The following is a 12,746-nucleotide window of genomic DNA, read 5'->3' as shown; positions in this document are numbered from 1 at the left end:
TCCATGTTAACCACAAATATGATGAGGACATAAAACATATTATGAAAATAAATATCGTCTTTCAAATAAGGTCAATGACCTGGTAAAATTTCCAATAAAACATAATGGCAGGCATAGAATGCTGGTTCATTTCTGTCTGGCCATATCCGTTCCCAAAATAATTTTATTTGTATCGTCACTTCAAACGTGCCGCTCGGCGGGTACAAACTACATATAATTATACGTCGTATTGTGCCCTTATGCATTTTCATCTACATATACACCCTCTCCTTTTGTTTTCCTTTACATGTTAATTTCTTATCCGGTTTTAGATAACATTTTTACATTATGAAATGACAAAGCTAATGTATCTAAAATATATCATCGATATAATTGGTAACCAATAAAATATGGACTATGAAAATGGTATAGCACTATTTGATACAGAAAAAACCCGCAAAGTATCTTTAATGGTATATTAAGCCTTCTTGCAAATTGGCTTTATTTGGCCAAAAGAGAAGGTAGATACGGCTGATTTTGTTTTGCAATAAGTATTTGCCAGTATTGTGGGCTAGGCCTATGCTAGCTTCGTTCAGCTTCGTTCAGACGCATGGGATCCTGTTCAGAGTGAAATTCTGTTATGCATGGACTATAAAATTCTAAAGATATTTCTCTTATCACGACCCAGACGTAGGCTGGGTTGACCGGAGCAAGGGTCGGAGTACTGCCTGTCTGGACGTCGTACAAGATACCCGGCCTTCCTCCGACCAAGATACTCCTATCTTTTTTTCGGGAGTATCTAGGTCGGAGGATAGTCTGTCAAGACGAGCACTACACCGACCTTTCCTCCGATTGGGCTCCGCCAACCCTTCCTCCGACCAAAAGAGCATACGTATGGGTCGTGATAAGACAAATATCTTTGTAATTTTAATTCATTCATAATAAAATAATGAATGCGTTTGAACGAGGCTATTATTACTCTAATATTCTTTGCCTAGTTCATATATTTCATCAAAAGTTAACCATTCACGTTTTCGTCTAAACAGATCTCGACGAATGTGCAACCAATAGCCACACTTGTGATGTAAATGCAAATTCTGTGCAAAAATGAAATCGATTTTTTTTTATTCATGGATGAGTGAGCACGCATCAAAGTGGGAAAAAGGGTATTTTCAATGTCACAGACTCATTTTAAAGGGTAATAAAGTGAATATTGGGGGAAAATTCGGTTTCAAATGTGACTTTAATTGCTGTTGTTTTTATCATCCATCATTTCTATCACCACACACTTTCCGAACTTTGAAAATTTTCATGGTTGAGCGAGCACATTCGAAAAATTAGGAATGAATACTCTTTATATTGCATAAATGTATTCTTTTCCTAACAATTTCTCAGGATCAGTTTAATTTATGGCCAATCAGTGGTGGATCCAGAATTTTAAAATGGGAGAGGGGCCTATAATCGGGGGAACCACCAACATTTTCAAATTTTAACATGATCTAACAAGTTGAAGAGGATACAACCATAAACCCATATGATGATACGTTACAATACAGGGGCCGCGGAACGGTTTTCAAAGGGGGGGGGGCTGACCATGCAAAAAATCACAATCGTATGGTCATTTTTACATTTTGTACATGCTTTTGGAAAAAAGTGGGGGGCTTAACCCCCCCCCCCCCCGCTTCCGCGGCCCCTGCAATACATTGTGCTCACTCAACCATAAACATACGATATCAAAATTGTGTGTGGAGTGGCTAAATGATGGATAGTAAAACAGCATTAACACCATAAAAATCACCTAAAAACAACTTTTACTTTGTATTTGCACAATCTGAAAAAAAGACTTGTGACTTTCAAAAATTGTCATTTTTAATTCAATCTTTATTTACTCATGCATGACCCAACTGATCAATCTCATTTTTCCCAGGAGTTGCTTAATGAGTGTAGAAAACCAACTACGAAATATCATATCTCAAAATAATTCTGTTCAAAAGTTACAGCAATTTGATTTAGGGGGGGACTTACTTTTTTTGTTGTGTATAGAACGACTCATATCACTCAATAATGGCCAGAGTTCTACAATATTTATCTGTAAGAAATAATGTTGGTGTCTAAATTTTGGTATGAAGGGCCAAATAATACATTCGGACAAGAAACAAGGATGGTTAGTATTCCATTTTGTCCTAATATATAATTTGTCCCTTAAAAACATAGTTTAGACACCGAAATCAAATCTCACAGGCGGATATAAAATGAGCTGTGCCACATTTAAGTATCAGCAGCCATTTTAGAATCAATTTTTGGAAGCCATATTGGATTTTGGTCATACCAGACCACTGACCGTCCTTAAAACTTGTCGTAATGTATTATTTTGACCCTTGAAACCAGTGGTTTAGACACCAAAATCGCATCTCCCAGGCCGATATGAAATAAGCTATGTCCGCTTTAAGTAACAGCAGTCAATTAAGAATCAATTTTTGGAAACCAACTTAGATTTTTTGACAAACCAGGCCACTGGCTGTCCTTGTAACTTGCTCTAATGTATTATTTTGACCCTTGAAACCAGTGGTTTAGATACCAAAATCACATCTCCCAGGCCGATATGAAATGAGCAATGTCCGCCTTAAAAATAAGCAGCCTATTTTTAAGATCAATTTTTGAAAGCCATCTACGATTTTTGGACATATCAGATCACTGACTGTCATTGTAACTTATTCTTATGTATTATTTGACCCTTGAAACCAGTGGTTTAGACATTAAAGTCACATCTCCCAGGCCAAAATGAAATGAGTTATGTCCGCTTCAAGTAAAAGCAGCCATTTCAGAAACAATTTTTGGAACCCATCGCAGATTTTTGGACATACCAAACCACTGGCTGTCCTTCTAACTTGTTCCAATTAACTACTTCACCATTAAGACCATTGAATAAAAACCAAATTAAAGCCACTTGGGACGAATTGTGGATTCTCAGTCTACGGCAGCCATTTTGGGCGCCATCTTGGATTTGCCAGGTACACTGGAGGGCTTATAATTCACTTTAGCCTGTAATAACAATTTGTTTACCCCTAGACTATGGATTATGAACCGAAATAGGATTCTAGGGTGGAAAATGAGTCAGTTGTATCCATTTTCAGTGAATGGCGGCCATCTAAGACGCCATCTTGAAAATAACCACTTTCCCGGATGCGGATTTTGGTAGATTTTTAGTGTTATTCCTGAGGTCAAATAGTACAAAAAACCGTTGAAAAACAATTTGTTGCAATTTGTTCCGGGTAAGGGTATTTCTCGTCGTAAATTGACCCGTCTACAGTAATTCTCCCGTACTTTGCGCGGATGACCGCACCAGTATTTCCACTTTGAAGGAAATTTCCCGAATTGCGGAGAAATCCTGATCATTTTTACGTATTTATTTTAGAAGTGACAAAAAATCCGGGAAATCCGGAAATTACAATTAAACACAATTAAAGTTGCAACTTTTAATATTCATGTTGTATTTAAAAAAAAGGTCAAGTCCACATCAGAAAAAATGTTGATTTGAATAAATAGAGAAAAATCAAATTAGCATAACACTGAAAATCTTATCAAAATCGGATGTAAAATAAAGTTATGACATGTAAAGGTTTTGCTTGTTTTTCACAAAACAGTGAATATGCGTGAGCGTGGAATATTTCATAGAATAAAATTAGTCCGCTAATTTGCGTACAGACCAGGATGTACATATAGCTGGTTTGTGAAATTAAGCTTATTTAACACCTGATTTTTATGAGCAAGATTTCTAGTGTTATGCTTGCTGGAATTTTCCCTCTTTATTCAAATCAACTTTTAGTTGGGGCGAACCTGTCCTTTGATTCAGGAGGTGGCGCTGGGTTGTTGAGGCCTATTGATATTAGAACATGCAATTCGTAATATATTTAAGTACATTTACTCGATTAATTTCGGGAATTCAAAGATTGAAAATGACTGACGAATATGGTTTTGACATTTTTTTTGTCATTTCTTGTTTCAGACATCAACGAGTGCTCTTCAAAATTTAGCAATCCCTGTGTACAAGGAGTGTGCACCAATAAAAATGGATCTTATACATGCCGCTGTTCCGCTGGGTTCATGTTGAGCCCTGATAATAGTACTTGCATTGGTATGTATAGGCCTATATGCAGTGCATCCCCGAAAAAAAGTAAAAATTGGAGTTATTAATATTTACAATAACTATCCATGTTAACCACAAATATGATGAGGACATAAAACATATTATGAAAATAAATATCGTCTTTCAAATAAGGTCAATGACCTGGTAAAATTTCCAATAAAACATAATGGCAGGCATAGAATGCTGGTTCATTTCTGTCTGGCCATATCCGTTCCCAAAATAATTTTATTTGTATCGTCACTTCAAACGTGCCGCTCGGCGGGTACAAACTACATATAATTATACGTCGTATTGTGCCCTTATGCATTTTCATCTACATATACACCCTCTCCTTTTGTTTTCCGTTACATGTTAATTTCTTATCCGGTTTTAGATAACATTTTTACATTATGAAATGACAAAGCTAATGTATCTAAAATATATCATCGATATAATTGGTAACCAATAAAATATGGACTATGAAAATGGTATAGCACTATTTGATACAGAAAAAACCCGCAAAGTATCTTTAATGGTATATTAAGCCTTCTTGCAAATTGGCTTTATTTGGCCAAAAGAGAAGGTAGATACGGCTGATTTTGTTTTGCAATAAGTATTTGCCAGTATTGTGGGCTAGGCCTATGCTAGCTTCGTTCAGCTTCGTTCAGACGCATGGGATCCTGTTCAGAGTGAAATTCTGTTATGCATGGACTATAAAATTCTAAAGATATTTCTCTTATCACGACCCAGACGTAGGCTGGGTTGACCGGAGCAAGGGTCGGAGTACTGCCTGTCTGGACGTCGTACAAGATACCCGGCCTTCCTCCGACCAAGATACTCCTATCTTTTTTTCGGGAGTATCTAGGTCGGAGGATAGTCTGTCAAGACGAGCACTACACCGACCTTTCCTCCGATTGGGCTCCGCCAACCCTTCCTCCGACCAAAAGAGCATACGTATGGGTCGTGATAAGACAAATATCTTTGTAATTTTAATTCATTCATAATAAAATAATGAATGCGTTTGAACGAGGCTATTATTACTCTAATATTCTTTGCCTAGTTCATATATTTCATCAAAAGTTAACCATTCACGTTTTCGTCTAAACAGATCTCGACGAATGTGCAACCAATAGCCACACTTGTGATGTAAATGCAAATTCTGTGCAAAAATGAAATCGATTTTTTTTATTCATGGATGAGTGAGCACGCATCAAAGTGGGAAAAAGGGTATTTTCAATGTCACATGATTTTAAAGGGTAATAAAGTGAATATTGGGGGAAAATTCGGTTTCAAATGTGACTTTAATTGCTGTTGTTTTTATCATCCATCATTTCTATCACCACACACTTTCCGAACTTTGAAAATTTTCATGGTTGAGCGAGCACATTCGAAAAATTAGGAATGAATACTCTTTATATTGCATAAATGTATTCTTTTCCTAACAATTTCTCAGGATCAGTTTAATTTATGGCCAATCAGTGGTGGATCCAGAATTTTAAAATGGGAGAGGGGCCTATAATCGGGGGAACCACCAACATTTTCAAATTTTAACATGATCTAACAAGTTGAAGAGGATACAACCATAAACCCATATGATGATACGTTACAATACAGGGGCCGCGGAACGGTTTTCAAAGGGGGGGGGGGACTGACCATGCAAAAAATCACAATCGTATGGTCATTTTTACATTTTGTACATGCTTTTGGAAAAAAGTGGGGGGCTTAACCCCCCCCCCCCTCTCCCGCTTCCGCGGCCCCTGCAATACATTGTGCTCACTCAACCATAAACATACGATATCAAAATTGTGTGTGGAGTGGCTAAATGATGGATAGTAAAACAGCATTAACACCATAAAAATCACCCCAAAACAACTTTTACTTTGTATTTGCACAATCTGAAAAAAAGACTCTTGTGACTTTCAAAAATTGTCATTTTTAATTCAATCTTTATTTACTCATGCATGACCCAACTGATCAATCTCATTTTTCCCAGGAGTTGCTTAATGAGTGTAGAAAACCAACTACGAAATATCATATCTCAAAATAATTCTGTTCAAAAGTTACAGCAATTTGATTTAGGGGGGACTTACTTTTTTTGTTGTGTATAGAACGACTCATATCACTCAATAATGGCCAGAGTTCTACAATATTTATCTGTAAGAAATAATGTTGGTGTCTAAATTTTGGTATGAAGGGCCAAATAATACATTCGGACAAGAAACAAGGATGGTTAGTATTCCATTTTGTCCTAATATATAATTTGTCCCTTAAAAACATAGTTTAGACACCGAAATCAAATCTCACAGGCGGATATAAAATGAGCTGTGCCACTTTTAAGTATCAGCAGCCATTTTAGAATCAATTTTTGGAAGCCATATTGGATTTTGGTCATACCAGACCACTGACCGTCCTTAAAACTTGTCGTAATGTATTATTTTGACCCTTGAAACCAGTGGTTTAGACACCAAAATCGCATCTCCCAGGCCGATATGAAATAAGCTATGTCCGCTTTAAGTAACAGCAGTCAATTAAGAATCAATTTTTGGAAACCAACTTAGATTTTTTGACAAACCAGGCCACTGGCTGTCCTTGTAACTTGCTCTAATGTATTATTTTGACCCTTGAAACCAGTGGTTTAGATACCAAAATCACATCTCCCAGGCCGATATGAAATGAGCAATGTCCGCCTTAAAAATAAGCAGCCTATTTTTAAGATCAATTTTTGAAAGCCATCTACGATTTTTGGACATATCAGATCACTGACTGTCATTGTAACTTATTCTTATGTATTATTTGACCCTTGAAACCAGTGGTTTAGACATTAAAGTCACATCTCCCAGGCCAAAATGAAATGAGTTATGTCCGCTTCAAGTAAAAGCAGCCATTTCAGAAACAATTTTTGGAACCCATCGCAGATTTTTGGACATACCAAACCACTGGCTGTCCTTCTAACTTGTTCCAATTAACTACTTCACCATTAAGACCATTGAATAAAAACCAAATTAAAGCCACTTGGGACGAATTGTGGATTCTCAGTCTACGGCAGCCATTTTGGGCGCCATCTTGGATTTGCCAGGTACACTGGAGGGCTTATAATTCACTTTAGCCTGTAATAACAATTTGTTTACCCCTAGACTATGGATTATGAACCGAAATAGGATTCTAGGGTGGAAAATGAGTCAGTTGTATCCATTTTCAGTGAATGGCGGCCATCTAAGACGCCATCTTGAAAATAACCACTTTCCCGGATGCGGATTTTGGTAGATTTTTAGTGTTATTCCTGAGGTCAAATAGTACAAAAAACCGTTGAAAAACAATTTGTTGCAATTTGTTCCGGGTAAGGGTATTTCTCGTCGTAAATTGACCCGTCTACAGTAATTCTCCCGTACTTTGCGCGGATGACCGCACCAGTATTTCCACTTTGAAGGAAATTTCCCGAATTGCGGAGAAATCCTGATCATTTTTACGTATTTATTTTAGAAGTGACAAAAAATCCGGGAAATCCGGAAATTACAATTAAACACAATTAAAGTTGCAACTTTTAATATTCATGTTGTATTAAAAAAAAAGGTCAAGTCCACATCAGAAAAAATGTTGATTTGAATAAATAGAGAAAAATCAAATTAGCATAACACTGAAAATCTTATCAAAATCGGATGTAAAATAAAGTTATGACATGTAAAGGTTTTGCTTGTTTTTCACAAAACAGTGAATATGCGTGAGCGTGGAATATTTCATAGAATAAAATTAGTCCGCTAATTTGCGTACAGACCAGGATGTACATATAGCTGGTTTGTGAAATTAAGCTTATTTAACACCTAATTTTTATGAGCAAGATTTCTAGTGTTATGCTTGCTGGAATTTTCCCTCTTTATTCAAATCAACTTTTAGTTGGGGCGAACCTGTCCTTTGATTCAGGATTGTTGGGTTGTTGAGGCCTATTGATATTAGAACATGCAATTCGTAATATATTTAAGTACATTTACTCGATTAATTTCGGGAATTCAAAGATTGAAAATGACTGACGAATATGGTTTTGACATTTTTTTTGTCATTTCTTGTTTCAGACATCAACGAGTGCTCTTCAAAATTTAGCAATCCCTGTGTACAAGGAGTGTGCACCAATAAAAATGGATCTTATACATGCCGCTGTTCCGCTGGGTTCATGTTGAGCCCTGATAATAGTACTTGCATTGGTATGTATAGGCCTATGCAGTGCATCCCCGAAAAAAAGTAAAAATTGGAGTTATTAATATTTACAATAACTATCCATGTTAACCACAAATATGATGAGGACATAAAACATATTATGAAAATAAATATCGTCTTTCAAATAAGGTCAATGACCTGGTAAAATTTCCAATAAAACATAATGGCAGGCATAGAATGCTGGTTCATTTCTGTCTGGCCATATCCGTTCCCAAAATAATTTTATTTGTATCGTCACTTCAAACGTGCCGCTCGGCGGGTACAAACTACATATAATTATACGTCGTATTGTGCCCTTATGCATTTTCATCTACATATACACCCTCTCCTTTTGTTTTCCTTTACTTGTTAATTTCTTATCCGGTTTTAGATAACATTTTTACATTATGAAATGACAAAGCTAATGTATCTAAAATATATCATCGATATAATTGGTAACCAATAAAATATGGACTATGAAAATGGTATAGCACTATTTGATACAGAAAAAAAACCCGCAAAGTATCTTTAGTGGTATATTAAGCCTTCTTGCAAATTTGCTTTATTTGGCCAAAAGAGAAGGTAGATACGGCTGATTTTGTTTTGCAATAAGTATTTGCCAGTATTGTGGGCTAGGCCTATGCTAGCTTCGTTCAGCTTCGTTCAGACGCATGGGATCCTGTTCAGAGTGAAATTCTGTTATGCATGGACTATAAAATTCTAAAGATATTTCTCTTATCACGACCCAGACGTAGGCTGGGTTGACCGGAGCAAGGGTCGGAGTACTGCCTGTCTGGACGTCGTACAAGATACCCGGCCTTCCTCCGACCAAGATACTCCTATCTTTTTTTCGGGAGTATCTAGGTCGGAGGATAGTCTGTCAAGACGAGCACTACACCGACCTTTCCTCCGATTGGGCTCCGCTAACCCTTCCTCCGACCAAAAGAGCATACGTATGGGTCGTGATAAGACAAATATCTTTGTAATTTTAATTCATTCATAATAAAATAATGAATGCGTTTGAACGAGGCTATTATTACTCTAATATTCTTTGCCTAGTTCATATATTTCATCAAAAGTTAACCATTCACGTTTTCGTCTAAACAGATCTCGACGAATGTGCAACCAATAGCCACAATTGTGATGTAAATGCAAACTGCTCCAACACCATGGGATCTTTCGACTGCGCTTGCAATCCTGGATTCACGGGCAGCGGGAGAACCTGCGAAGGTAGGCTCTAATGGTATTTGGGATATGCTAAAGATTTACTAGGCCCTTCAAAGAGGCAACGTGAGAAAGACTGCATGTTACCGAACATTTTTTTAATATTGCACGTTTCAGTAAGATTAGCCAAAATTATGAAGTTAACGCTACCAACGTTATACTTTAGTAACTAAAAATTTCGTAATTGACCAACCTGTACATTCACCATGTTTGGCATAATGATTATCATTCTTCAACTGCACACTTTTACGCTGCATACTATGGTAATTTTACCAAAACGATAGTAAATAGGATAGTAAATGCAAGATGAATCATGATTCACAACGTGGTTACAAAACGCAGATATAATGAGAAACAAAGGGTGTGTTCAATGACCTGAATTGCCGGCCGTAAAATTAAACGTCTTTCGAATCACGATTCCACAGAAAATTTAAACGTCGAAAACGCGAACAGCTCAGATTTTACCACCTCCGGGAAACGTGATTGCGACATCGGCATTGAACACAATCGAGTTTTGAAACGTCTTTAAATTTGTTCTCGCAGGGGAAGCCCTCACAAGCAGGTGCCAGAATCGACCTTTCTTGTATAGGGTAAAACCATGGTGAAACTGCCTAAAGTTGCGCTAACCATGAACCTAGGTCCATGCGCTAACGCAAGCGGGAAACTTAATGTCGATCGACAAATCAGATTTATTTTTTCGACACTGTACAGTGCACCACTGATCGTGTATGTGTTTTTGCGTTTTGTAATTAAGTTTTAATGATGATTCATGTTGTTGTTTGAATTTGAAAATCGACATGTGAACTAGCAATAATCATACTTTAACTGCATTAACACACCGCCCCCATAAAAAACGGACAACGACACGAGGATGTTAAATCTACCTGGTCGACTAACAGCTGGTCTCTTTGGACAGGAAAGAAATGAAAAATGAGAGATTTGAGAACGGCAACTACATTAGAAGAATACAGTGAAAATCAAAATAAAATAAGGAGGGAGATGCTTGATGATGAAAGCTGGGAAAGCTAAAGGGGAGATGGGGGGATAAAACGAATAGAGTCTCAATAACAGATATGAAAAGAAGACTTAAATAGTAAATCATAGAAAAGTAATAAGGTTATTAAGACAGATATAAGATCTATGTCAAAAATAATAATAGCTTTGTTATCTGTTTTACAATGATTACAGACGCTTCTCACCGATATTCTATTATTATTATTTATATTTATTCATTTTATTTTATTATTATTATTAATTTTTTTTGGGGGAGGGGCATATAGATTCCCTGTACAGTGGAAGAAAGAATGATAATGATGATAATGATAAAGAGTTCAAGAACTACTTCCATCTATGGAACAGGTGTAGTGAAACAGCATGAAGAACCGACGAGACTGACGCTTTCGGTCTAGGTATAACAACATTGCACAATTCAATTAAACTTGACTGTGGAGAATAATATTCATGACATTTTCTTATTTCCCCCCAAATGCTTTTCCACGGTCAGGCCTGTGAAAAATCAATCTTGACACAATTATCTTGGCAGACTTCCTTTCTGATCATCCAATTCCGCAGACACCAAGACCCCCCCCCCCCCCCTTGATAATCACTAACATGCAGCTAGTCTAATTATTAAGAATCCTTCTAACATTTGTACCTGTGACAGCTTTAACATTGATTTTTTAACCAGTGCCATGATTCCAGTTAATTGGCGGCATCATCAAGGATGCAGAATCATGATATGTTTTGCTTAATTGACATTTTTTTTTCTTTTTCTGCGTGAGCGAGCAAAGATAAAAAAAAATAAAGAGAGGTAACTCCTTCCCCAAGCAATAATAAATAAATATAAAGAAAAATGTATAGATAATCCATTTCACCAAAGTTTAAGAGACAAATACCTTTGAAACTACCTTCGATGTTTAATACAATATCTCAATTAATACAAACATCAAATGATATTAATTTGGCTATTGGTTCCGGCATTTGGTAAAACAAATTAAATTTTCATCGGCTTAATTAATTCCAGTCTTTTTTACTCTTTACTCCGTTTTAATGACGATCAATTACGAATGAAATCTTTTGCATGGTATCTAGATACACTCTGCTATTGCTTTGCCATAGAGTCAGTGTAAACTATTTTGTTCAAGGTAGATCATTAAATTGAAAGCATGATTAATAGAAACCTAAGTGTTCAATCTATAGAACTTTTCCATGGTTGATGTTCCAAAGAATTTGATTTGTATTTTTTTTCTTTTAAATCAATTATCCTCTTTGTCCTAGATATCGATGAGTGCATCAGAAACGATGTCTGTATAATGTAAAATTTCCAATAAAACATAATGGCAGGCATAGAATGCTGGTTCATTTCTGTCTGGCCATATCCGTTCCCAAAATAATTTTATTTTTATCGTCACTTCAAACGTGCCGCTCGGCGGGTACAAACTAAATATAATTATACGTCGTATTGTGCCCTTATGCATTTTCATCTACATATACACCCTCTCCTTTTGTTTTCCTTTACATGTTAATTTCTTATCCGGTTTCATAAAACGTCATAGGATGGAACATATTTTTATCTCCTGAATGCGGACAACCAACCTGCCCGAATTTTCTTCGAGTAACCTCTCTTCACTTCATTCTACAACTACTCAAACCATCGCTATTCGCGAAATATTTAGCTCATCTCATCTGGTTTACAGCCCTTTTCAGGAGTTAACTCACTTTCAAGAAAGGAATACTTCAATCTTTCTGCCTGTATTTCGTTCCCTTCTTCATATTAAACATGGTGAACCACAAACCTTCTCAACGTTATATAAGCTTCACCATGCAAACCTACAAAGATCATCTATTTTCATCTCATACACCAATATTTAACTGTATAGTGCATTCGGGTTTTAAAAGCAGGGGCGCCGGAATGGGGGGGTGCAATCGTCCCTAAAAATTCCCATTAGGAAAAAAATTGCCCTTTTCCAAAATGGAAAATGTCCTTTTTTTCACACAAAACATAATATATCTTAGGTTTCAGTATCACAATTTTGGGGGCTCTTGCTCCGCGCTCGCATCAATTATTGTTTAGTGAGGTACTCATTATGTTCATGGTTACAACAATAGTTAGAATGTCCATTTTACAGGACTTTGAACTATCATAAATTCTTGGGTCGCGTTTGGCGCTCGCATCAATTATTGTTTAGTAAGGTTCGGTTGTTTCCGAAATCATAAAAACACACATTAA

At 36.6% G+C, this 12,746-nt stretch overlaps 1 protein-coding gene across 6 annotated transcripts in view; it reads left to right on the top strand.

Moving 5' to 3' along the window:
* Window positions 1–12,746, top strand: part of LOC129280745 (fibrillin-1-like) — a 136,918-nt gene that overhangs the window by 103,999 nt on the left and 20,173 nt on the right. For all 6 annotated transcript variants that reach the window (XM_064112373.1, XM_064112375.1, XM_064112374.1 and 3 more), the window contains 3 exons: window positions 3,986–4,114; window positions 8,173–8,301; window positions 9,401–9,523. In XM_064112373.1, the coding sequence (XP_063968443.1) occupies window positions 3,986–4,114; window positions 8,173–8,301; window positions 9,401–9,523 (381 nt within the window). The remainder of the gene's footprint in view (window positions 1–3,985; window positions 4,115–8,172; window positions 8,302–9,400; window positions 9,524–12,746) is intronic.

This window comes from Lytechinus pictus, chromosome 17 (genome assembly GCF_037042905.1).
Source record: "Lytechinus pictus isolate F3 Inbred chromosome 17, Lp3.0, whole genome shotgun sequence".
Lineage (NCBI taxonomy): Eukaryota > Metazoa > Echinodermata > Echinoidea > Temnopleuroida > Toxopneustidae > Lytechinus > Lytechinus pictus.
Note: the sequence above shows the minus strand (reverse complement) of the source record. Positions and strands in the feature narration are given on the sequence as shown.